The following is a 25223-nucleotide window of genomic DNA, read 5'->3' on the forward strand; positions in this document are numbered from 1 at the left end:
ACAGGAGACACTATGAAAAACAGACTGAATGAAAATAATTGACATTACAGGAAATAAAATTAAGTGAGGCCCAGGCAGCATCCCAGAGTGAGGCCAGAGTAGACTCCATCTGGACTCCCAGACTAGCGCATGCCCAGAGCGGGGCTCCATGCATGTTCCTTCCCTGCCCAGTGCTTGCCCAGGGTGGTGCTACAGGCATGCTCCTCACCCAGTGCATACCCAAAGTGAGGCACCATGCATGCCCCCAGCCCAGCGCATACCCAGAATGAGTCTCCACCCATGCTCTGACCCCACCCCCTTTCTATATTTTCTTAAGCTTATGTAATACATAATTTCTGTCCCTTTCTATGAGGGTCATTCCAGGGGCAAGGGAAGAGGGATATCGAAGGCAGGTCCACAGCACCGTTTCCACCAGCTCCTACAGGGAGCCCAGCTCAGCGGCACGGCTCCTTGAACCGATGATCACAATGCACCTATCCCAAACCAGCGGAGCCAAGGCAGAGGCAAGGCTGGGCGTACCCTGACAGCTCCTCACACCAGGCCTCAAGCCTCTCACATCCGGTGCATCAAGGCTGAGGCAGATAACACTATGGGCAGGTGTAGACACGTAGAGAGGGTCAGCGAACAGGTGGCCAGCATTTTAGGGAGAGCCCCAGTAACTTTGCCAGAGCTACTAGTTTCTCCGGGGAAGGCTGAAAAACAGTTAAAACACGGAATCTACAATCTTAAAATGTAAACTTAAGGGAAAAAAAAAATAAAGACAGGAGAAGCTCCATGACTTCAAGGCTAGCCTGGTCTACATAGCAAGTTCCAGGTGAGCCAAAGCTACACAATGAGACCATGTCTCAAAAAAAAAAAAAAAAAAAAGTGGCAGAAAAATGGCTCAGTTGTCAGGCTGCTCTTTCAGAGGACCCGAGTTTGATGTCCAGCACCCAAATAGCAGCTAACAATCATCTATAACATCAACTCTGGGGACATCCAATGCCCTCCTCTCACTTCTGTGGCACCAGGCGTGCTACAAAGATTCTATTATTTATTTCTCCATGTACATCTTTGTGTGTATTTGTGTGCTCTTAATGCGCATGCCATGGTGTTCACATAGAGGTCAGAGGTCAGCTCTGTGGAGTTGGTTACCTCCTTCCACCATGGAACGTCTCAGTAAACAAGGAAGGTCATCACTCTTGGTGGCACGCACCTCTACCTGATGAACCTTTTCTCTGGCCCTCGTTCTCATTTTTAAAAATTATTCATCTTATGTGTATATGTGTACGTGTGTGTTTGTGTACACCTGTGCATGTGTGGGCCTGTCTTCTTCATTACTTTCTCCTTTACTGAGACAGATAGGTCTCTTGCTGAGCCAAGTAGCTCACCAATTGCTGCTAGGCTAACTTACCAGCTTGGCTGGGAAGTCCCAAGACTTTGCTTTCCAAGTGCTGGGATTGCGATGCTGTGGCTGCCCAGCTTTGACATGGGTCCTGAGGATCTGAACTCTGGCCTTCATGCTTGCAGAGTAAGGGCTTTACCCACGGAGTCACCTTCACCAGCCCTAAACCAATACATTTTGTAGCTTTCTATTTGTTAGTCCCTGAGCTTATGTGTACATCTTTATGAATTCTGATAGTTTTTTTTTCTTTTCTATTTTGGTTTGCAGTGGGATGGATAGGGACTAAACTCAGGGCCCCTGATTGAGTAATAGCCAATGTAATCGAGAGGCTGTGTAGTGTCTCTTGCTGTCATTTGCTTTGAGATGGGGTCTTGCTGTATAGCCTGGAAACTATGATCTGTTATCTTCACCTCCCCAATCCTGGGACTGCAAGGGTCCATCCCCACACTCTGTGTAGCCGTCCCGTGCTCCTGATGTAACCACCTCAGTCAGTTTTTGTTGCTGTGCCTGAGAGAAACAGCATAAAGGATGAAAGGTGTATTTTAATTCCCAATTCCAGGTGTGAGCCAGTGGTCAGCCACCGCCATTGTCCAGAACCTGCGAAGGGGCGGAGCATCCTGGCAGAGAGGGTGTCGTGGGGAGGGATGGTGAGGTAGGAGTACAGTTGTTCACCTTGTCTCAGTAGTGGGAAGCAGACAGATGAAGAGGAAGGGTCAGGGACAAGGTACCCTTGCCAAAAGCATGCCTTCAGTTGCCTATGTTCTCTCACTACGCCCCACCCCCTAGGTCCATTCAGCTACCAGTAGTAGGTCAGCAGACTGACCCATCCGTGATGTCAGAGTTCTCTTGTTCCAGTAACCCCTCAGGAGCCCGTCAGTTGGGCTTAATCAAACCCTTAATAAACACGCAAGCCTTAACACCTGGGACGTTTAAAAAGATTTATTTACTTTTCCGTTATGTATGTGTGTGTGTTTTGCTCACATGTATGCATGTGTGTAACATGTGTGCCTGGTGCCTGTGGAGGTCAGGAGATGGTGTCAGGTCTCCCGGAACTGGAGTTGTGGGCGGTTGTGAGCCATCTCTAGTCCCCAGGGGCATTTGAAGATTCAAGCCACAGCAAGGGTTCATTCAGAGCCTAAGATAAGCACTTTGCAGTGCCTGGCTGGATACAAGCTCTCTCTGAGTGCTGTGGCTTCTGTTACTAATGCATGGAAGTGTTGTGTACAGGATAAGGGTGCACTTCTTAAGGAGAGAGAGCAAGAGCTCTACATGCACATTGGCCTGTGTAGACACCACCCAGATAAAACAGATTTTTTTCTCCCTAAAAGCTTGGTCTTTATTTGTACCCCAGGCTTTACTTGGAACTTATATATAGCCCCAGGCTAGCCTGAACTCATGATCCTTCAACCCTGTCCCCAAGGACTGGAATTACAGTTGTGTGCCACTGTACTCAGCTTAACATAGGGGTGTGTGAATGGGAGCCCTGGGTCTTCTCTCAAGAGGATGGTGTGAGGGAACAATGACTGGTTTCTAGGGCTGAGTGAACTTGGTTTGACCTTCTCTTCTTCCAGACATAGTGAGAACCTGGAGCCAATTCTGTGATTATTCACTGCCCTTGGAGCAAGGGTGCTTTTAAAAATGTCACTTGCTTTTAAGCTTATCAGCTGTGAACACACTGTTTCATGAAGGCTGGTGCCTTAGCCAAGTCCTGTCTGGAGCCCTCCAGGAGCTGCGCACCTCTCTGGAGACACACTGGCCACATGAGTGCTCTGAGATAGCTGGTTCTGCGGAGCCTTGGAGTTAGCCTACTTCTCTGTAGGAAGAAGGGTCAGGCCTTTTGGTGAGAGTCTCCCTCCCTTGTCTCTTTTCCTGCCTTTGCACCGGATCCAGTTCCAGGGGGGCACGCTGGTTCATCAACAGATGGGAGTCCCAGAGCAGAGTGGGAGTGGCTGCAGGGGTCCCCCATCTTTCACTGTTCTGGAAGAGCCATCCCTGCCACCTAGGAACTTGTACCCTGAGGCAGAGGTCAGAAAGTGGCTCCTGCAGGCTCCTCAGGTCCTTAGCGAACCTTGCAGTACACACTGTGGTAGGCCCCAGGGGTATGGAATGGATGGCAGAGAATCACTCCTGTTTGTGGAGCTGTCATCTGCTAGAGTTCATGCTAAGTCACAGATCAGGTCTCCTGGTTCTTTTTGGGGGTTTTGTGTTTTTTTTTTTAGATCTATTTATCTTTATTTTATGTGTATGAGTGTTTTGCCTGCATGCATACCTGTGTGCCCTCATCTGCCCTCAGCAGTCCTGGGACACTGGTGTTTTGTGGTCCATTTTAGTCTATAAGAAACTCCCCAAATCTCAGACATTCACACCACCTCCCCGATTTTCCCCAAATCCTAATACCACCTGACAATGACTTCCTTAACACTTTTCTTTAAATTGACTTGCAATTTTTGACTTAAACAAATTTGCTTTTTTAAAATGTTATGTAACTTCCACGCATGGAAAACCAGCATAGCTTGCCAGAATTCATTTTTCAAAATAGCTATTAAAATAAAAAGCATTTGTCCACCTGAAAACATCTTGCCTACCTCAGTTGCTTTTTTATGGATTGGGTAGACAAGAACCTCGGTTGGCAGGAGGAGGGGCTGTGGTTGGAGGGAGGCCTCATCTGAAAATGACTTATGCTCTTCCTGGGCCCTTGGGCAGCTCTGGTGTGCACAGAAGTGACTTTTGTTGGTTGAACCGAGCAGGCCTGGCAAGCCCTCTATTTGGCAACACCATGGTAGGGAGCCATCTGTGCGCCATGCAGACTCCAAAGACATAAAACTGTGTTTAGAGAGAAAGATATATTAGCTAATAGCAATTGTTCACTAATTCAGACGCCCACTGGCCTCTCTGCCATAATGAAGAGAATCTGCCTTTGCCTCTCATGAAGCAGCTCGGGGATGGGAGCTCTCAGAATCCAGGGCCGAGGACAGCCCAAGTGCCCTGCCCAGCCTAGGGACAGTCAGGGCTGATCCCAGTTTCTCATGCCTATAGGTCCCAACATGATACACAGGCAGGAAAGGAACCGGAAGAATTACGAGAAGATAAATGAGCCATGCTTTGCCTTTCTCCTTGAGATCTCACAGAATGGCCTCAGATGAGAAGAGGGTACCTTGAAGCCCACCTCAAAATGGTACTGCACGATCGACAGGCTGTTGGAGACCCAGGCTATGAGCACATTTTACTTGGGGAGACAACCGCCTTTTAGCATCCCTCCACTCATTCAACAAGTATTCCACTGAACATCTCCTGTTCCAGACAATGGAGATTCAGATGTGGCATTGGCAAAGCCACTGGTCTCCATTCACATCCTAGAGAAAGTAACCGCAAATACAACTTTTATTGCATGAACTTGGTATCACTTCACATGAGCATGACAAAATAAGTAAATCATAGCAAAGCAAGAGCAACTGAAGTGAAGGCTTCGACTACCTGGCCATGGGAGCTGTGGCGGGAGATGGTTCAGGAGTACAGTGGAGAAAGTAACAGTCAATTAAGTCACGAACAGCAGGTGCAAAGGGCCTGGGGCAAGAACATGCTGGTACGTTCCAGGGACAGAATGAAGGACTCTGCAGCAGAAAAAGGATCATGGGACATGGTGGGAGGAGGTTAGGCTGCTGTTGGCTTTCCTCTGAGAACCCATGAAAAACCATGGGGACACAGGGCTTTTCACTATGGGTAAAAGGCTTGATTTTCCGTGACTCTTTCAAACTCCCAGATATGAACTAGAAGCAAGGACACAAAATGGGACAGAAAACGAATTGCTCCCAAGCTTGTGGTGGTGATGCACACACTTAATATCAATATTCAAGAGCCTGAGGCAGGAGGGTTGAGAGTTCAAACCACCCTAGGCTACAGAGTGAGACTCCGTCTCAAAACTAAACAGTAGCTCAAGAGAAATCAAATCAATTCATTTATGCCTTGGGTTCTGTCCACTAGACTCCAAGGGCCTGACTCTCAAGCGCTCTGAGAAACTAATCATGGGAAATTGGTTAAAAGGAGATCTTTGTTCTTTGAAACAAGAACAGCTAACCAAGCAGGTGGCATCTAAACCTCAGATGTAAAGAAGCAGGAGACCGGCCCTCCAGAAGCAGAAGGCCCCAGCCACATCCCAGGACAAGAACAAGCTTCCATATCTTCAGGGCTTCCTGCCCTGTACCTCTTCCAGCTTGGGAACACTGGGGCTGGGAGGCCCAGGCTCCTGGACACCTCACAGGATCAGACCTTACATCAGCCAGTTCCTCACAGGGCTGTGTCCAAATCAAGTCTCCTCCTGGACACCAGGTCCAAAGCTCAGGAACCCATAGCTGCTAGCTCACCAAAATAGATAGCAGATACCTCCAGCGGTTCAGTCAGGCAAGCGCCTCAGGGTTCACCAAACTGAACCCAGACAGAGTCTGTAGCCTAGATCTGTATGATAACTCACTGATAACCCGTCAGGTGGGAGAGCTCAGCAAACAACACCAGGATTACAGACCACAAAGCCCTCACTGTGGGAACTGTCACAAACAAGCCAAGCAAGGTTATGGTTCTATGGTAAAGCACCTGCTTAGTGTAGGCAAGGCCCTGTGGTGGCAGACAAAGGAGGCAGAAAAGGCTCGTTCCTTCAATAAATAAGTTGTAATAAAAAGAATTCGGAAAAAAATGTAGATTTGAGAAGTACATCCGTCTCACCTGATTGTCTGAATCTCGACTCAGAAAACCTTTTATGAGGCTGGAGAAATTAGAATATTGACTCGATAGATGATAGAATTGTACTGTGGGGCTGGGAAGATGGCCCAGTGGTTCAAAGCACATGCAGAGGATGTGAGTTCGATTCCCAGCCTGGGGTCTGTGTGTCCCCCACACTCACACACATGCTAAGCAAGTGTCCCACCACTGAACTGCATCTTCAGGCCTCGGTTCACTTGGCTTTGAAACAGGGTCTGCCTAAATTGTCCAGACTGGTCTTGAACTCACTCTGTAGCCCAGGCAGGTTTTGGACTTTTGATTCTTCTGCCTTGGCTTCCTAAATAGCTGGGGTTGCAGGCCTGTGTGAAAAGGCACAGCTTCCCATAACCCTTACATCCTACAAAAAGGTGCTCTGGGCCTCACCCCCATCTACTGGTGTAAAAGAAAGCAGGCTCCTCTCCATCAACAGACATTGAAGGAATTTCTTACACTGTGACTTCAAGCTACGGTGTCAGAGAATATGTCAGACCCATGCCCCCCTCAAACCCGGCACTGACTTGGCCAGCTGCTCCCCTATGCCAGAAACCTTGCAGATAGTCAAAAGGAGACAGAACCTCCAGGCTGTTCCAAACTCTGGAAGAGGTCTGCTAAGACTGATGAGACAGGCTGGAGCCATAGCTCAGAGGATAAGTGCCTCTGCCAGCAAGATTGAGGGCCAGAGTTCAATCCCCAAAGCCCACATGGTAGAAGGACAAAACTGACCCCAGCAAGCTGTCCTCTGAACTCTATATCTATCTTCTCCAAGGCACACACATACACACACACAATAAGTAAGTAAAATAATTTTTAAGACTGATGAATCCATGCACATTTCTAAAATGGGTAAATTGACGTTGGAGCTTTGAGCACATCTCTTAGGACCTACCAAGAGACCCTGGAAGAATCTCCTGACCTCTGGCCCATAAGGCACCTATCCCAAGACCATTTTCTCTGGCACATCTGTTAGCACTTTAGTGTATACTACCTCCAAGCAGCACAGAAAAGAGATAGCAAGGACCACCAGAACATCAGTACCAGCTACACGTGACCATTTCAGCCCTGAAGGCAAAGAGCCCAGAGTCTTCTCTGCATATGCCTGTCAATTAGGTGCTGGGAAGATCGATGGATGGATCAAGCCTTCCGGAAGGATGGGGAGGGGCCTGAGTCTGAGCTGACCCCATGATGAGAGGAAATGGAAGGAAGAACTCTGCGAATTTAATACCCAGCATGTAGTTTGGGGAAGGCTTAGCAAGAGCCAGCAGCTGCCACCAGCCCCTAGACTCCCCATGGCCAGTGGGCACCCACAGAGCGAGGGTCAATAGTGTGCGCCACACTGATTCCAGACACTTAAAGTCACAAAACCTCCAGAGTAAAGCAAGAGAAGAAAACAAAAGCCACTTCACACTAAGATAAAGCCAATCTCCTCTGTGAAGAGGGCAAGTGTGTGGCTAGAGGCATCGGGCTATAACAACAGAAGCACCAGATGAAGCCACGGGTGAAGGAAGACTGTTGACTGCCTGCCTGGCTGGCAGTCAACAGCTGAGAGCATCCAGAAAGGGCAGATCACCATGAGACATCCTTACCCCAGCAGACCTCTCCCCCGCAGACACCCCCCAAGTCTGCTGTTACCTCATTGTAGACCCCCAACCTATGCCCATCTCTCTGCCTCCTCTGCCTGTCCACGCTATGCCTTGACCACTACTGGTAAGGTTGTCATCCACCAGACATCTTTCCTTAGTCATCAAGGGCACAGGGCTAGTGAGAAATGGGAGCCATTCAAGCCACACCCCCTTCATCGTCAAGAGCACTGGAGACTTTTCAGCTATATCTTCACCACACAGTAGCACTAAGCAAGCCCTTGGTGTACATTCAGAATGTGATACCCTAAGAACTGAAAGCTAGACCACTGTCAATAGGTGAGGCAAGGCTCAAAGCTCTGTGTTGTACACGGGGCTTTCTACCCCACCACACATTCTGTCTTTGGTCAGGAGCTGGTTGGATGCATCTGCCTTCCACCTCCTAAACTCCTACTCAGGATGGAACCTATGGCTCTACTCGCATTAGGAAAGTGTTCTACTGCCGAGCCACATTCCCAACCTTCCCTTTTTTTTTTTTTTTTTTTTTTTTTTTTTTTTTTTTTTGAGACAAAGGTTTACTAAGTTTCCCAGGCTTGTCCTGAATTCACTCTGAAGCCCAGATAGGCCTTAAACCTGTGATCCTCCAGCCTCAGCCTCCTGAGTAAGGTGGCATCACTAGCCTTGGCCATCAAGTCCAGCTAAATTTGCATTTTTATGGAGCACATTTTCCTTTTCTTTCCCCAGGGCAGGACCTAAGACTAGCCACTCATCCATCCTTCTAGTGCCAGGGGGTTGGTCCATTGGTGCCTCCTCTACAGAGTGTGTGGAAAGAGGAAAGGAATCCGGGCTCAAGGGCAAAGGGTCCCAAACCCAGAGCACTGGGCTCCTGGTTCTCCTGGCAGCCTTTCTAGTGGACACTGGTGTTCTCAAAATCAGACACCCTCGGTACACCTGAAGGATCTCTGCCACGTTCAGTGCCACTTACTCTTTTTTTAAGATTCTATTTTATTTTTATATGTGTGTCTATGTTAGGGGGATGCACATGTGAATGAAGGTTCCCTGAGAGGCCAGAAGGTTTCAGATCCCCTGGAGCTAGACTTATAGGCATCTGAGTGAGAGACAACCCCCATCCCTCGCCCTCCCTACACATGGGTGCTGGGAACTGAACTAGGGTTCTGAGGAAGAACAGGATGTGCTTTTAACCACTGAGCCATCTCTCCAGCCTCAACACTTAGATTTTTTTTTATTACAGCCATTTCAATTGAACAGATGCATTCTGGGGACTGCCTATCGTTAAGTAATGCCTTACATTATTGCCACAAATGGAAAGATGAGTCCCACTAATGCTAACTAGGAAGGACTCCTCAAAACAAAATGATCTCCCCTCTGGACAGATCCTCTCTCCCACACTTAAAGAGCCTGAGCCAGCCCAGCCAGCCCTGGGTTACAAAAGGAACATAAGCAAGAGTCTTAAAGGTGTTAGGCCAGACTGCCACCATGCAGAGGCTTTTTCTTTGAAGGAATCGTGAGGATGGGGAGAGAACTGGAAAGAACTTTCTTACCAAGTGACTCAATGTTATTTCATACTCAACCATCTTAATCATTTCCCTGGCGTCTCAGCCGCTGCTGTGGGAAACATCTCATTAATCCACATTTTGGGGAAATGGGAACAAGAAGGACCAGACATGACCTAGACCATATTCTTAAAAGCCCTCTTCCTCGATGCCCAGCACTCTCAGACACAGTCACCACCCAGGCGTCATCTGTGACTGTAATGCCCTTGGGGGGCTATGAGGAAGTGCAAGAATACCCACCCCAAAACTCCTCAAGCAGGGCCCCTATAAGTCAGGCAGTGGGTTTCAACGTCCTCAGTCGCTAGGACCTTAGCAGAAATGGTAGGTTATGGCCATAACCTACAAGAGCAGCCCTGGGGTCTAATGGTTGTCAAATCTGCATCTGGAGGCTGGAGCCCAGGCAGCTGCCTCAATCTCTACTCCCTGCATCCCCACCACCACCATCAACTCCATAAGTTCCCCCCCCCGCACCTCCCCCCACGCAGATGTCCAGGGTGTCCCTGAAATAGCCTAGAAAACAATCTTCAACGCCCAGTAGCAAACTGAAGATCGAACAATCTCAAGAAAAGAGTCAAGGAGGGGAACACCCAAAAACAGATACGGCGGGGAGGCGGGGGCTGAGCCACCTCCAAACTTGGTCCTTGCCTGCCGGCACCCAAGCACAGAGCACGCGGTGCCAGAAAGGCAGCCCGCGGGCTCAGCCAAGTTACAGAGAAGCTTGGGCTGAGCCAGGGACAGTAGCGCAAGTCTCTTCGCTCTGCAGGCTTCGGGATGGGTACCAGGATCCGTAAATGTCAGGTCTGGGGGCCCCTCCGACTCCGCTAGTGTCCCGTCAGAGCCAGCCAGGCTTTTTTCCTATCCAACAAGGAGCCAAAAGGAAAAAGTCCACCCGAAAGACAACTGGAATTCACCGCGAGCGAGGACAGGGGATCGGGCGCAGCCAGCTTTACCTTTTCTCTTTATTCTGTTTTCGAGATTTGTGCAGGAGTCCGATGAGTACCACGGCGGCTCGGATCCCCGCCTTTCGGCAATGCATCCTCCCGGCCGGCTGGGACATGGCGAGGCCGCCGGCGGTGCCCAGCCGCGCCCTCGCCCGCCGCGCGTCCCCGCCGCCCCAGCCCCGCGCGCTCCGCGCTGCCCGCGCCCCGGCCCCTGCTGCCCGCCTCGCATGGGCCCCGCCCCGCCTAGGTGCGCCCGAGGGTCAGGTGACTGGGCGCTCACTTCCTGACGACCTTCAGCTTCTCCCTGGGGCCCGCGGGGCGGCCGGTGTCCGCTCCCCCAGCGCGGGCATTTCCGAGGCTCGCTCCGGGCGCAGCGGGCCAGCGGCTCCGGGCCTCCCGCTCCGACGCACCGCCCGCCCCGGCCCCGCCCCGGTCCCGCCTCCCGCGCTGGGGCTGCTGACTCCCACAGCAGGCTGAGACCCTAGGGAGTACAGGCGACCCGACCCGCGAAGCAACCTTAGGGAACTCGACCAGAGAACTCGGGAGAGCAGGGGACCTGACCCAAGGGGGCGCAGGCAACTCGACCTTAGTGAGCTCAGGCGTCAGAACTAGGGAAGAGCAAGGTATCGGATAGCGAACTAAAGAAAGCGACTGGATCGCGCCGGGCGCTGCGGGGCTTCGACGATCCGATTCGCACTCTTCTCTGAGCGCGCCGTTCCCGGCCTTTTCTCCCCTGTGCCCGGTGTCTGGATCCCTGTCCTCGCGCCCGGGCCCCGGACCCCGCTGGCAGTCTCAGGCTCCCTCCCAAGCTGACAAGCTCTCATGCCAGCCCGCCGGGATACTTCTCTGATGCTGTCACTGGCTTTATTGCAAGAGGAGAAAAACACACTCGGAGAAGAAACGCGCGTCCACCACCACCTTCCCTCCGTCCCAGATAAACCGCCTTTTCGAGTGGCCAGCGCCAAGGCCTCCAGCCCTGGGATCCCACTTTAGGCGGTCCCGAGACCAGTCGAGAATGGGGCGGGGGTACTTGAGGGCGATCAGGAAAGATGCTACCTCCCCTTCCACCACCTGGAATCCGCGAAAGGATTGTCTTGAGTGGTGCTGGAAGGATCAGCTGCGGTCAGCTCCCATTAACATTTCTTTTCCCGGCCTCGGAATTTAACCACACGGGGTTGGTAATCAACTTCACCCGGGCTTGCCTCTTCTTAAAGGACCAGGTTAGCCAGCGAGCCTCCAGTTCTGAGCTCGCACCCACCCGCTCAGACCCTCAGGTCCCCAGCACAGCACGTGCGAGCTTCATCCAGACTTGAACACAGAATGCCTCAGATCTTAGCTAAGGAAGAGGCAGTGGCCTGAGTCATAACAGAACCAGCACTGGGCCTCGCTCTAGAGTCCCCTCCTTCATCACTTCCATTTGCCATGGGGCCTCCCAGCGCCCTTAGCCCTTGAAGCGTAACTAACTGCCTTGCCCCCTTGGGGGAAAGGAATCAGGCATGAAGGGGTGGGGGTAAAAGGAATTAAAACAAACCAATTAGCCCATCTTTGGAAACAGCCCTGGTGGGGCCAAGAGGTCCCTTAGCAATTTGCCTTGTTTTTTACACAGTCTGGGGTTCAAGCAAACAGAAAATACGGGGGGGTGTGGGGGAGGACTGTATCAAAGAGCAGAGGGGGCTGCAAATGAACTCCAGTACCCTGGACTTCTGGTGAGCTCAGCTCCTAGCTACCACTAGAGCTAGGGCAGAAAGAAGCAGCCCCAAGGTGATTCCAAAATGCACCTGGTCTATTTATGAAGCATCCATTAGCAATGGCCTTGGGCCCTGGTGAGCCTCCTGAGTGGTGGGGGATCACAGATACAGCCATGGACTTCTATTTATAACCGGACAGGAGTGACCCACCCCCCAAAGCCCCACCCATGGGTTAGGCAGCTAGGCAGCTGCGAGGATTTCATCAGGGGTGACTTCAGAATCTGCCTGGGGGAAAGAATGGGAAGTGAGTGTTCTCAAATGGGGAAACAAAAATAGCTTTGGCCCAGGGTGCAGGGCCTCTGGAGCCCCTGGGAGCACTTAGCACCTCCAGGATAATTGATGGACAGCTTCAGCTACAGGGGGCAGGGAGGGTGGCCCAGCATGGGGTATATTTTATTCACGAACAGGGAAAGGTAAAATCTGAATGGAAAGTCTGCCTGCAGCTGGTGAGCAGTGTAAACAGCTCCCACCCATCCCCCACTGCCCAGGAGTTAGTTCAGGTCAAGTGCACAGCAGGTACAGAGGCATTAGAAGAAGGTGCAAAATCTCTCCACCATTATACATTCTTGTTTTGGGATTCTAGGCTCTCTCAGCTCCCCCAAAGTCCCAAGGTGGCAAAAAAAAAAAAAAAAAAAAAAACACCAAGTTTCTCCAAAACATCAGCAACTTTCTCCAAACACCAGAACGTGAGCCCTGTTTCTTTCCACCGTCACCAAGCCTGTCACCAACTCGATTCTGCCTGGCGTCACCCATAGCCCGCAGCCATGTACCCAACCCAGGAAACACAAAGGGGCAAGGAAATCAATGTCAAGTTCCTCACACCCGTCTCTTCTAGGCTTGGTGCTCTACCAACATCTATTAAACAAGATGAATCCAGTCTTGCAAGAGACAACTGAGGACAGACAAGGAAGGCTATCCTCAGTCTATCGTTATCCAACCAGGTCATTTCTAACTGCAAAGAGCTAACACACACCTCATTGCAAATAAGCCCATGTCCAACAAACACATAAAGTGTGGCCCAGACAGTTGCGTCCCAGCATTGGCCAGCCTGTGCCACCTTCTCAACCTTTAGTCTTAAGGTCGAACTGTCAATTATTTACTTCTACATTTGTGGTCCTTGCATCAGCTTGCGTTTTTACCGACATTGAAACATTGGTATCAGTGTAGTGAAAACAAGCACGCTCATTAGACCGACCTCCATACTGATCTCACTCATTCAGAAAAACAGGTGACTTGGAAGTTTCAGTCAGGCATTTGCACCAAACCAAGGCATGGTCTTTGAAAAAACCAAAAATCACAGTTTGAAAGAGAAGTGGAAAGGGGACATTTTTCACATGAGTGACTGGAAAATATTCTCAGGTCACTTTTTAGTAGACCGAGACATGGTCAAGGCCATAGGGACTAAAGATACGGAAGACAGGGGTGGTCACAGAGGGGATCTCTTTCTGGGTCCCATCCCATACCTTACCCCAGCAGTATCCTCATTTACCATCCTTAAAGCCCACAGTCCTCAAAAACAAAGTGCCAGGCAGCCGCCCCCCCCCCATATCCCCACCCCCACACCCCACCCCCGTGTAGGGGAAACTCAAAGACTGGTGGAGCCTAGGAGGAGGAATGCAAGCAAGTTAATCATGAACAGAGGACAGACAGCTGCACCGTCACGCTCAGGGCCGGACACACAGACACGCATGCCTACTCCTAAAGAAAAGGGCTTTCTGAGTCTGTAAACTGGCTGCAGAAACGCATTCACATGAAGGCCAGAAGGTAGTCAGCACGCCTGGTCTCAGAGACAGTCCCCAGCTGACAACTCCCACCTTAGGCTGGCACTGCTCTGAAACAAAGCAAATAAGAAAGATTCGGGCACCTGGAGCTTTTGAAGCCAGGGTACAGCCAGATGCAGTGCTCCTCCCTTTCTGCAGGAATAGAGTCTCCAGCTAACCTCTGCATCATCAACCCTTTAAGGAAAAGCAGCAGTTTAAAAAAAGAAGAAGAAGAAGAAGAAGAAGAAGAAGAAGAAGAAAGAAAGAAAGAAAGAAAGAAAGAAAGAAAGAAAGAAAGAAAGAAAGAAAGAAAGAAAGAAAGAAAGAAAGAAAGAAAGAAAGAAAGAAAGAAAGAAAAAACCTCAGGGACTGGAGAGATGGCTCAGCGTTTAAGAGCCTTGTCTGATGCTCCTTCCGAGGTCATGAGTTCAATTCCCAGCAACCACATTGGTGGCTCACAAACTATACTAGGATCTGATGCCCTCTTCTGGCAATCACGTGTATAGGTAGAGCACACATGTATGATAGATAGATAGATAGATAGATAGATAGATAGATAGATAGATAGATAGATAGATGATAGATAGATAGGAAAAAGATTCTAGCTTTAAAAGAAATATCTCAAACAGCATAGTACATCACCACCACACCCTTCTACTTTGAGGGACATGTATGTACACACATTCTTGGAGAAACCACTCCTCAGCCTCCCTCTGGCACCTTACACCTCACACCTGTGCCCTAGGAACCGCACTGCCTTCTTTCTTGGCAGGTATACCAGCGCCCCCTCCTGGGCAGCAACACAGTTACACTATCAGACAAGAAAAAAGAAAACTCGTGAGGGAGACAGGAAGGCAGACGGAGGGTGGGAAGAGGGAAAGACTGAGAAGGTCATTCGAGGTGGGAGAGCAGTTTCCATTTTGAAAGGAGAGAGAGGAAGAGTCTTTGCCAGCACACCAACTCTCCTCTCGACAGCTAACAGCTCCTCCCAGGGCTGGCAACAGCCCCTAAAAGGGCCCATACCCACAGTGACAGCTACAGGAAGCCATCCACAGGCAAGACGCTAAACAAGCCTTAGGAACCTTATAGGAACCGCTGCCCAACCCCATGCTCCCAGAAACACACACCCCGAAAGCAGCGGTCCTGCAGGAAGCCAGCCAACCAAGCAGAGGCCCCGCCCCAAGCCAGCTCGAATTTTTGGAAACAGGTCTAGGAAAGCGTGTGGCATTTCCGAACTCCCAGGGAAGGAAACCACACGGAGGAAACCCACGGAGCCTGCTCCAGCTGGGCATCCAGCCCTTCACATCCCTTGGGTGCCCAGAGTCTAGGGAAAGCACTCCAGGTGTGATTTCAATCAGAACTTCCCAGATATCTACTCAGGGGATCAAAAGAGTGTTTAGAAGGAAGAGAGGAATGCTTAAAATACTGCTTGAGTTTCTCAAAATACTTAAAATTCATGTTCTCTCTCTCCCTCCCTTGCAGATTTCCTGATTTTTGCTAAGCTGTGTGACTGATTTTTTTCCCCACACTGGGAACATTTGAATGAAATTCTTTGGAGTACCCAGACTCTGAGGAACGTTAGACAGTGCTTTTTTAGCATGGAGGTTTCCCAGGACTCATTCCAGGAAACAAAGAGCTTGTTTGGCCAAGTAACCTACAGTGCTACCTTTCCTCCCAGGGTCCCCTGGCCCCCATCTTAATCGTCACAAAACTCTCAGTGGCTGCTACCTGTTAAGCCCTTTGCAACCACAGAAGTCTCCACGGCTGAGGCAAGTCTCAGGGAAGCTGTCTCTCCATAATATTAGTAACATTGCTTAGCAACAACACCCTTCGAAGCAAGAACCGGCAGACTCTCCAAAAACCTTCTCTGCCTGGCTCTACAAAGAACGGAGTGGATTCTAAGACATGTATTATTTATATACTATCTCACATGCCCAGTCACAGTCTGGGCTTGACTGTCTGGGAGATGAAGAATTATACCGATGTGACTTTGTGCTTGTTTGCTTGCTGTTACTGTAACGACCTTGGTTACACATTTCTTTTAAATGCCTTATGGTGTTGTCCTTTTCAAAGGCAATCTCACATAACCTTTCCATGGCAATTCAAAACCATTCGTATCAATATCAGCTTCTATGGTAATACAGCTAGCTAGGTGCAGTTGTGGGCAGACAGCCATTGAGATGAACAGCCATTTGGCCCTACATTTTGTGGCCCCCAAATAACATTACGATACTACAGCCTGAGAATCAACAGACCCCCCCCCACACACACACACACACATACAGAGATATCTGAATTGGGATTAGAAACTCGCCTCCAGTTTTTACTAGCTGCATATCTCAGGCTAAAAACGAATTCTGTGCCTCTATCACTTCATCCCCATGAATGAAGGTTGCCACAAGGCCATCCTAAGTCTATGGCGAGGATTCAGAGATCACGACAGGAATCTCACAAAGACTTCTATGAAAATGCATAAAGCAAATTTTATTCCAAATAGTCAAGTCTGGAAATGGCAAATGTATCAATCAATAAATGTTGATACATCCACCCAGTGAAATGTCCCTCAGTAACACAAAGGAACAAAAGCCCAATAGGTGTGACTGCTTGGGTTCAAAACCATCAGGCTAGGTACAAAAGATGCACACCCTTCATGGTTTCATTCATAAGAAAATTTAAAACGCAGGGCAGTGGTGGCGCACGCCTTTAATCCCAGCACTGCGGAGGGAGAAGCAAGTGGATCTCTGTGAGTTTGAGACCAGCCTGATCTACAGAGTGAGTTCTAGGACAGCCAGGGCTACACAGAGAAACCCTGTCTCAAAAAAAAAAAAAACCAGAGATGATGATGATGATGATAATGATGCAATTACATCATTTCTCCCTTTCCTTTCCTCCTTCCAAACCCTCTCAAGGACCACTCTCCTTTTGCTCTACTTCAGATGCATGGCTTCTTATTATTGTTACTGGTATGCCTATGTGTGTGTGTGTGTGTGTGTGTGTGTCCCTAAACATACGAATACAATCTGCTCAGTTTGTATAATGTTACTTGTGTATGCGTATGTTTTCAGGGCTGACCATTTGGTATTACACAAACAATTGGTGTGCTCTCCCCTAGGGAAGACACTTTCCCCGACAGCTCTCAGAATTCCTGACTTGCCTGTAGGTCTTTGTGTAGGGCTGAAGCCTGCTGGCATCCTCCGGGCATGTTTCGACAGCCAGGACAGTGTAACTTTATAGGTGTAACTTCTGAGTTTTCTAGGAGCATCTCCTAACAGTAACATTCCTTGTTCCTCTGACTCTGACAGTTACCAAGCCCCGCCCCCTGAGCCTTAGGTGCAGCAGTTGCACCGTGGATGTATCTGCTGGGAGTGGACTCCACACTGCCACACTTTGATTGGTTGTAGTTTCAGATCAAACTATTCTGTATCAAGATAGGACAAAGTGTCAGTTAGACCAAAACATGGGATTACAATTAATTTGTTCATGCTCTTTGGGAGAGAGCAGAAGTGAATAGCAATAAGCAGAGAAGTGTAGAATGAATCCAGGGATAAACAAAATATAAAGGCCGGAATGATTCTGGGGAAACGGACCCACGAGTAAAGTGCTGGCACACGGGATGAGGACCTGAGTTCGGATCCCCAGCATCCATGTAAAAAGCAGGACACAGCAGTGTGAGCCCACAGCTCAGAGAATAGAGGCAGGATCCCTGGAAGCTCTCTGGCAGGAAGCCTAGCTCAATCGATGAGCTCTGGGTTTATTGAGATACCCTGTTTCAAAAAAAGTAATGTAGGAAGTAATTGAAGAAGACAGCAGACATTGACCTCTGGCCTCTACCTGATTTACATCACAGAGAGAGGACACACACACACACACGCACACGCACACGCATATGCACACACATACATTTTTTTTAATTAAATTTAGCAGGATAGCAGAATTTGTGAGATCACCCAGGAATCTGAGGCAGAAGAACTGTGAACTGACACCAGGGCAAGCTATGAAAGGAAAGAGAAACTGAAGGCAGAAGACTCAGAAGAGCACTGGCTGCTCTTCCAGGAGGTCTAAGCTCAATTCCTAGCAGCCTCACTTGGCAACTCCGTAACTCCAGCGGAGGGGATCTGATGCCCTCTTCTGGTCTCTGTAGGCAGTGCATGTACATGGTGCAGATACGCATGCAGACAAGACATTCACACAAAAGAAAAATAAATTAACCTTTAAAAGGGGGGGGGGTGAGGGATAAAGGAGAGATGGTGGGAGGAGGGAAGAAAGAATAGGAGGAAGACGGATATGAACAGGTAATTACTGAAGTGAGGAGAGGGCCTGGGAGTTGATGACATGACTCTGCTTTGTGTTGCTGGACAAGTTCACAATTAAAAAAAAAAAAAAAAATTAAGAGCCAGGTGTAGTGACACCTGCCTTTAATCCCAGTACTAGAGAGGCAGGGACAGGTGGATCTCAGTGAATTCAAGGCCAACCTTGAACACTACACAGGACAGCCAGGGCTAAGCAGGGAGACCTTGTCCCAACAAAATGCTGTAGTGGGGAAAACGGCCAGTAGCTGTTATCTCAGGAACTATGACTTCCATTGTTTCCTTTGTAGCTTCCTTTGATTGCCAACTTTTATGTAAAGACTATACATGAGTTTTTCAAATCAAACATGGCTGTGGCTAGAGGCACAGGGCTTGCCCAGCACGCACCCCGTTAAGAATGAATAAATATCAAAGAGTTAGATGAGAATGCACTCGGAGGCCTCTTGCCTGTAATTCCCGAGTTCCTGCTGCATAGGTGAGCAACGTACTTGTCTCTACTGCTCATGCGCAACCCAAGGCAGGCACCCTCATCCCCGCCCCACCCCGTAATACCTCTCTGCCTCCCTTTTGTCCTCCTGCCTGGGACAGGTCTTTGCAACCTTCAAAAACTTTAGGGAAGGCTGGCATGTGGCGATCCATGTCTCCTAAGTCGGAGCACACAGAGGACACGCAGAAACAGGCGCAGGGCAGACGGTACAAGCCAGGATCGATCACAGCGGGTCCACTAGCCACCTTTGATTAAACCTTATAGCCAGACACAGGTTCTGCCAGCAAATCCACAGGCTGGTACTACATCCACCCAGTTCCTGCTGGATTCTAGTTATTTCCCAGTGTCTGAACTACTCTTTTTCTCCAACTGGTCCCCAAGAAGGTTGGGGCTGGGTGTGCCTTTCCTGGAGGAATTGTCCCATATTCGTGGGTGGAATCAAAGCCCTTCTGCTAAAGCACAAGTTTCCTCCCCCACGGACTTCGGACTCCGACTCACTGATGTGTTGATAGATCCTTCACACCCTGACATTAAATCCTTTTAGCCTAAAAGACCAACACAAAGCTCATCTTTGGTGCTTTGCCAGTGTGGGCTGAATGGAGACCGGCTCTGAGCAGCTGCACCTTGCACTAAGTTTTCTCGCAAGCCTGTTTTCCCAGGCCCTTCAGGTTCCTCCAGCTGTCTAACCTGCGTCACCCCTGCTGTAACCAAAGCTCTCTTTTTTGTTAGCAACACTTTTCTTTCCCTTGGGGGTTAGCTGCTTCTAGTTGTTTCTTCACTGACCCTCTCCACGTCAGGAGCCCTCAGAATCTGTGCGTGCTGGCTGCTTTCCTTTGACTTGGAAGCCCCCACGCTCTTAGCGCCCGTCCATTCTCTGCAATACCCACTTCACGCTATCACCAGATAGGTTCAAGGACTATACAAAAAAATTAAAATACCCCCTCCAAAACAGATCTGGGGTGGGGGGCTAATTCAAGAGTATCTCCAAGAAACAATAAACCACTGCTGACAGAAAAGTGGCTCTCAGGTTTCCCTTTTGGAAAAGGAGTAGGGGGAGGGGTAATCCATTCATGAGTTAACAGCCGGCTACATTGGTAAACTGCAGATACAGGCAGAGGCTTCTCTTGATGTGCCTTTCTGCTTAGGGATGGGCCTCCCAAGCAAGAAGAAAATGGATGTGGGGGAGGGGGGACCTGACACCTGGCCTAGGCCACAGGTATCTGTCATCTTATCTACCCAGAAAGATCACCGAGTACTCCAGCATACACACAAACCAGCAGCTGCCACCCCCTTTGCATCTTGTCCTTTGTATCTTTCTGCCTATGTGACCACAGTGCCTAGGGGCCAGTAAGACTTGAAAGCTCTGCTTCCTACTGTCTGTCGTCCATTTTGTTTGGTAGAAGCTCTACAGAGAGACAGAGACAAAGACAGACAGTCACACAGACAGAGACAGAGAAAGACATGAAGACCATTTAAATCTTCCCTCCAGAGCGAGGTATAGCGGCACTCACTGGTACTTAGAAAGCAGAGGCAAACTGATCTTTGTGAATTCAAGGCTACCGTGATCTACATAGTGAGACCCTGTCTCAAATAAAAATAAACAAACAACTAAAACATTTTTCTCTCCAGGCACATGGGGTCACAAAGGATGAGTCCAGGCACAAAGATAACAAAAGGTCTAAGGTCTCCTGAGACTCCCCTTATGAACACATTAAATCCGTGTCAGGGTTGAGAGGAGCTGGGCTGGTGATGATAGTCTGCTCACACTCTCCGTCCAACATTTCATCAGGAGAATATTCTAAAGACAGTGCCCAGGCAAGGCCAGCAGTGGCCTTCATGTGACCTCACATCCATTATGAGAGCACAGTTCCTCAATGCTGAGGAAGCAAAACCTCTGCTTTTCATAAAGAATCAGGACCTGAGACAGCCTGAGCCTCACACTGAACCCCCAAGGCGGAGGTCCCGTGAAGGGTACAGCCAAGCAGCCAGTCCACAAGTGGGGACAAAAAGAAACATCCAGTGAATGAAATGGAGGGTTTTTTGCTTCCTGTCTCATCTTTTGAGAGACTCACACATCCCAGACTGTTCTCAACTGGCTACATAGCTGAAGCTGGCCTTGAACTCCTGATCCTGCTAACTCCACTTCCAAAGAGCTGGGATCACAGGCACCTGACGTCAATCCCTTTCTGTTGTTTTTGCTATGCAGCCCTGACTGGCTTGAATATAAACTCTTCTTGCCCGTCTTTCCCACCAGTTGGAATTTCAGGGGCAAGCTACGAAGCTAGCTCAGAAATAGCATGCTTCTTCTAGATTCTAGAAAGTAGGAACATATCTTCTTTAAAATATTTTTTTAGCAAAATAGAACACTAAGGGTCTGACTCAACATTGTTAAGAGTGTTACTTAGAATGCTGGAGGCCCTGGGTTCTATCCCCAGCACAAGGGGAAGGAAGGAAATGGGGGAACTAATTTGTTTCTCAGTCACAAGTGGCAGGCCAAATCTGCTTCTTGTCCAGGCAGGTGCTAACCAGCTGGCTGATGTGGGTCTCTTCCCCTTATGAGGAAATGAAAAGTCACTGAAAAAACCCAGGGTTGGGGGGTAAACCATACAACACATATGGGACGGCTCTGCACAGAGCGTTCACTGACCTCCCAACCTTCAAGGACAGGGAAATGAGAGGTTAGACCTTTGCTGGCCAGGGTTTTTGTCAATTTGAAACAAACTCTAGTCACCTGGGAGGAGGGAACCTCAACTAAGAAAAATGTCAGCTTGTTTCTGTCCACTTCTGTCTGTCCATCTGTCTGTCTGTAGGCAAGTCTACAGGGCATTTCTTGATTCATGGTTGATATGGGAGGGCCTGGACCACTCTGATTGGTGTCACCCCAGGGCAGGTGGTCCTAGATGGTATAGGAAAGCAGGCTGAGCAAGCCACAAGGCGCTAGCCAGTGAGCAGTACTCCCCCACGGCTCTGCTTCAGTTCCTGCCCTGAGCGCCTGCTCTGCCTTCCAGGAAGCCAGGATAGACTCGAACCTGTAAGGTGTAATAAACTCTTTCCTCCCCAGGTTGTTTTGGGATTTCTTTTTAAAGATTTGGGGGTGTAGGGGACATTGGAGAGATGGCTCAGCAATTAAGAGCACTGATTGCTCTTCCAGAGGTCCTGAGTTCAAGTCCCAGCAACCACATGGTGGCTCAAAACCATCTGTAATGAGATCCAATGCACCTTTCAGGTGTGTCTAAAGAAGGCTACAGTGTACTCAAACAAATCTTTAAAAAAAAAAAAAAAGATTTTGTGTATGTGTTTTGCTTGCATGTATTATGCATCACATGCATGCCTGGTACCTTGCAGAAGTCAAAAGAGGGCTTCAGCTCCTCTAGAACTGGAGTTATAAACGGCTGTGAGCCACATGCAGAGGCTGGGAACCAAACCCTGACCTTCAACAGGAGCAGTAAGAGCTCCAAACTACTGAGCCATCTCTCTGGGCATCACACACACACTCACACACACACACACTCACATGCACACATACACACACATATAGACACATACACACAGTCACATACACACAATCACACACACACTCACCATATACATACACACACAATCACACACACATACACAGATACACAGACATACAGACACATACACACAATCACACACATACACACATTCACATGCACACACAATCACACGCATACACACATGCACACACATACATACACACAGAGAGATGCACAGACACACATGTGCACACACACACATGCACACATGGGCTCATGGTTTGAGTGACAGACTAGCTTGTGCCAACATTTTGAAGTCTATGGAACTTTTTAAAGGAAGCCGCGGGCGGGCCTCTGGAGGTGACACGGACTGTGGTTCTGAGCTGTTTTCTAGCTTATCTCCTCATGTGACCAGCCACCACCACAAGCTCCTGCTGCCAGAGACTGAGCTGCCCCTGCCACCATGACCTCCACCGTGAAGGACTGTGCCCTCAGCAAAGTCCTTCATTCCCTAAGTGGCTTCTCTCAGGTATCCTGTTACAGTGATGCGATAAATGCCTGATACAAAAATGTCCACATGTCTATCAATCTCACTGACTTAGTATTTTTCCTATACAGACTTAAATTTCCAATTAAATGTTTTTAGAAGATTTCATAGTAACCTTACAAATTGGGGGCAGGTGATAGGACTTAATGAGTACAGGCGCTTGCCACCAAGCCTGACCACCTGAGTTCAAGCCCCAGGACCCACAGAGTGAGAAAAGAGAATAAGTCTTGCAAATTGTTCTTTGACCACCATATCACATGCTATGATGTGCGCGCGCGCGCGTGTGTGTGTATGAGTGTGTGTGTGTGCGCGCGCGGGCGCCTAAGAATACAAGATGACAGAATATAACATAAGGGCCAAATGGGATCCCGGAACAGAAAAACTAGAGTCAGAATAAACTACATCATCATCATTATCATAATAATAATAATAATAAATACATCAGTAGCACTTCAGTAATTGTAGCAAACACACTATAGTAAGCTAGGACCCAGGGGAAGCTGCTTTCCACAGAGCGGAGAATGCCAGTATGCACTTAATTTTTCTCTAAATCTTAAACTGTTCTAAATAACTAGGTCCAGTAAAATAATAAATATAATGAAAATTAAACCATGTTATTATATTCTGGCAAACTATACAGCATTTTCTGACCAAGGTCTGCCGGAGTCTCCGACTGCTCTCTATTGAAAGGGGAAATAAAAGGAGAGATACAGCTCAGTTGGTAAAGTATGAGTCACACAAGCATGAGGACCTGAGTTCAATTCCCAGGACTTACAGAGTGGCAAGCACGTGTAATCCCAGTGCTGGGGGGACAGAGACAAGATCCCTCACACCTACCAGCCAGATAGCTCAGTCCAATCAGCAATCTCCAAATCCCAGTGAGAGACCTTGTCTCAAAAAGCAATCAGAAAAACACTGTAGGGCATGGTGGTGTACCAGCAAGTGGGCCTCTGATTTCAAAGCCAGCCCGTCTCCAGAGCCATATAGAGAGAACCTATCTAAAGTAAAAAACATCAGATGGACGATGCTTGAGAAATAAAGACACTCCTGCTTATCCTCCAGCCTCTGTTCATACATGTACATGCACATAGAAACACACATGAGCATGAAAGGAACAGAGTAAAACAGGTTTGGAGGCACAGGCCTAAAACCCAGAGGCTCACAAGGCTGAGGCCGGGGGATTATAGGTTCAAGACCAGCTTGGGGAATTTAGTGTGAACCTGTCTCAGAATTTAAATTTTTTAAAAAATTAAGTCAAAAAAAGGAGGGAGGAGGAAAATTAACCAGTGTTGTTTGAGGAGGTGCTAGAGGTAGATCAGTACATCTGGCCATGCTCCTCAAGGTCAAAGCAGGAATAAATAACTTTTCCTGGCCATCAATCAGACGACGCTGACTCCTGGTGTCACCTGAGGCCACCTCTCCAATTTGCACATTGTTACATCAGCTCAACTAACTCCACCTTTTTCTCCTCTTCAGAGCCCAGAGCATAAACAAAGGGCTCGGACAGTCCCTGTGGGACAGGATGCTACCCTGTTCCAAGGTCACTTGTGCAGAGACCACCTGACACATCCTCATGGCTCCACAGGCCAGCACAGGTCTCTATCCCAAAGGCCTAGGTGCAACTCCAAGAGCAGGCCCTGCCTATTCGGAAGCCACGCCCACCTGCAGCTGAGTAAACTGAAACCCGGCAAGGTCATTCTTCTGAGCAGGACCACACAGCTGCAAAGCCGAGCGAAGCCAGAGCAGGCAGAGTGGAGACCCAAACCCTCCCGCAAAATCCAAGTGAAAGGGACGGGGAACCCCAGGAGGCAAGGAACTCACTAAGCCAGTCACATGATTATAATGTCTGTCTATCATCAGTGGAACTGGGCAGGGAGTGATCGGACTACTGGGGGCCCCATCTGCGGGGTTGGGGAGCGGCACCCAGACATCACCATCATCAACCTTTGTGTTTGTGTGTCTATACCTCTCAGCCTGCCCATCCTCAGCTTTGTAGTGGGAACCAGTCAAGCCTGACTGATTTATACATTCTGTTTTCCAAACCCATAAACCTGGCTGTGGAAACGGAGCAAACACCTACCTTATCGTCACTAGCACCGCAGGAAGACACTTAATAAAACCTACTGAGGTTTTTTTTCAAAGTGACAGACCGCAGCTGTGGAAAGGTAACAACTATCTTATGAGAAGGAAGAGGAGCCTGTAAGGACAGTCGAATCAAGAGATAGAGAAAGGGCCGTATAGCTCAGTGGGGAGGGCACCTGACTAGCATGCTCAGCGCCCTGGGTTTGAGCCCAAGCAGCTCACACACTAGGCACGTGGCTCACCCCTGTAATCCCAGCACCAAAGAGGTGGAGGCAGGAGGATCAAAACTTCCAGGTCATCTTGTGCTGTCTATCAAGTTTGAGACCAGCCTGGGATACATAAAACCACTGTTCAGATAAATCAGGGGGAAGGCCAGCATGGGCCATAATAAATTATGGCCCCAAACTGGGTCCAGCCATTCCCAAAGCTGAATTTCTTCAACTTATCTATTACGAGGGTAAAGCATTGTCTTGGATCTCACTTTTTTGGAACGTTTTTCCTAAGCTAGTGTGAGCTAAGTTTGTCAGCAGAGAATAAAGTAAAGGGATATAGAAAAAGACCTTATGT

At 48.9% G+C, this 25223-nt stretch overlaps 1 protein-coding gene across 9 annotated transcripts in view; it reads right to left on the minus strand.

The window, feature by feature from the left end:
* Rap1gap2 (RAP1 GTPase activating protein 2) overlaps positions 1 to 25223 on the minus strand; it is a 227560-nt gene that overhangs the window by 128807 nt on the left and 73530 nt on the right. The window contains exon 1 of one of the 9 annotated variants that reach the window (NM_001364131.1): positions 10238 to 10639. The exons of 7 other annotated variants lie outside the window; for them this stretch is intronic. In NM_001364131.1, coding sequence (NP_001351060.1) covers positions 10238 to 10344 — 107 coding nt within the window. In that variant the 5' untranslated portion in view covers positions 10345 to 10639. Of the gene's footprint in view, positions 1 to 10237; positions 10640 to 25223 lie in introns of those variants that run through there. One more of the 9 variants, XM_030246101.1, reaches the window with a different exon arrangement.

This window comes from Mus musculus, chromosome 11, assembly GCF_000001635.26.
Source record: "Mus musculus strain C57BL/6J chromosome 11, GRCm38.p6 C57BL/6J".
Classification (NCBI taxonomy): domain Eukaryota; kingdom Metazoa; phylum Chordata; class Mammalia; order Rodentia; family Muridae; genus Mus; species Mus musculus.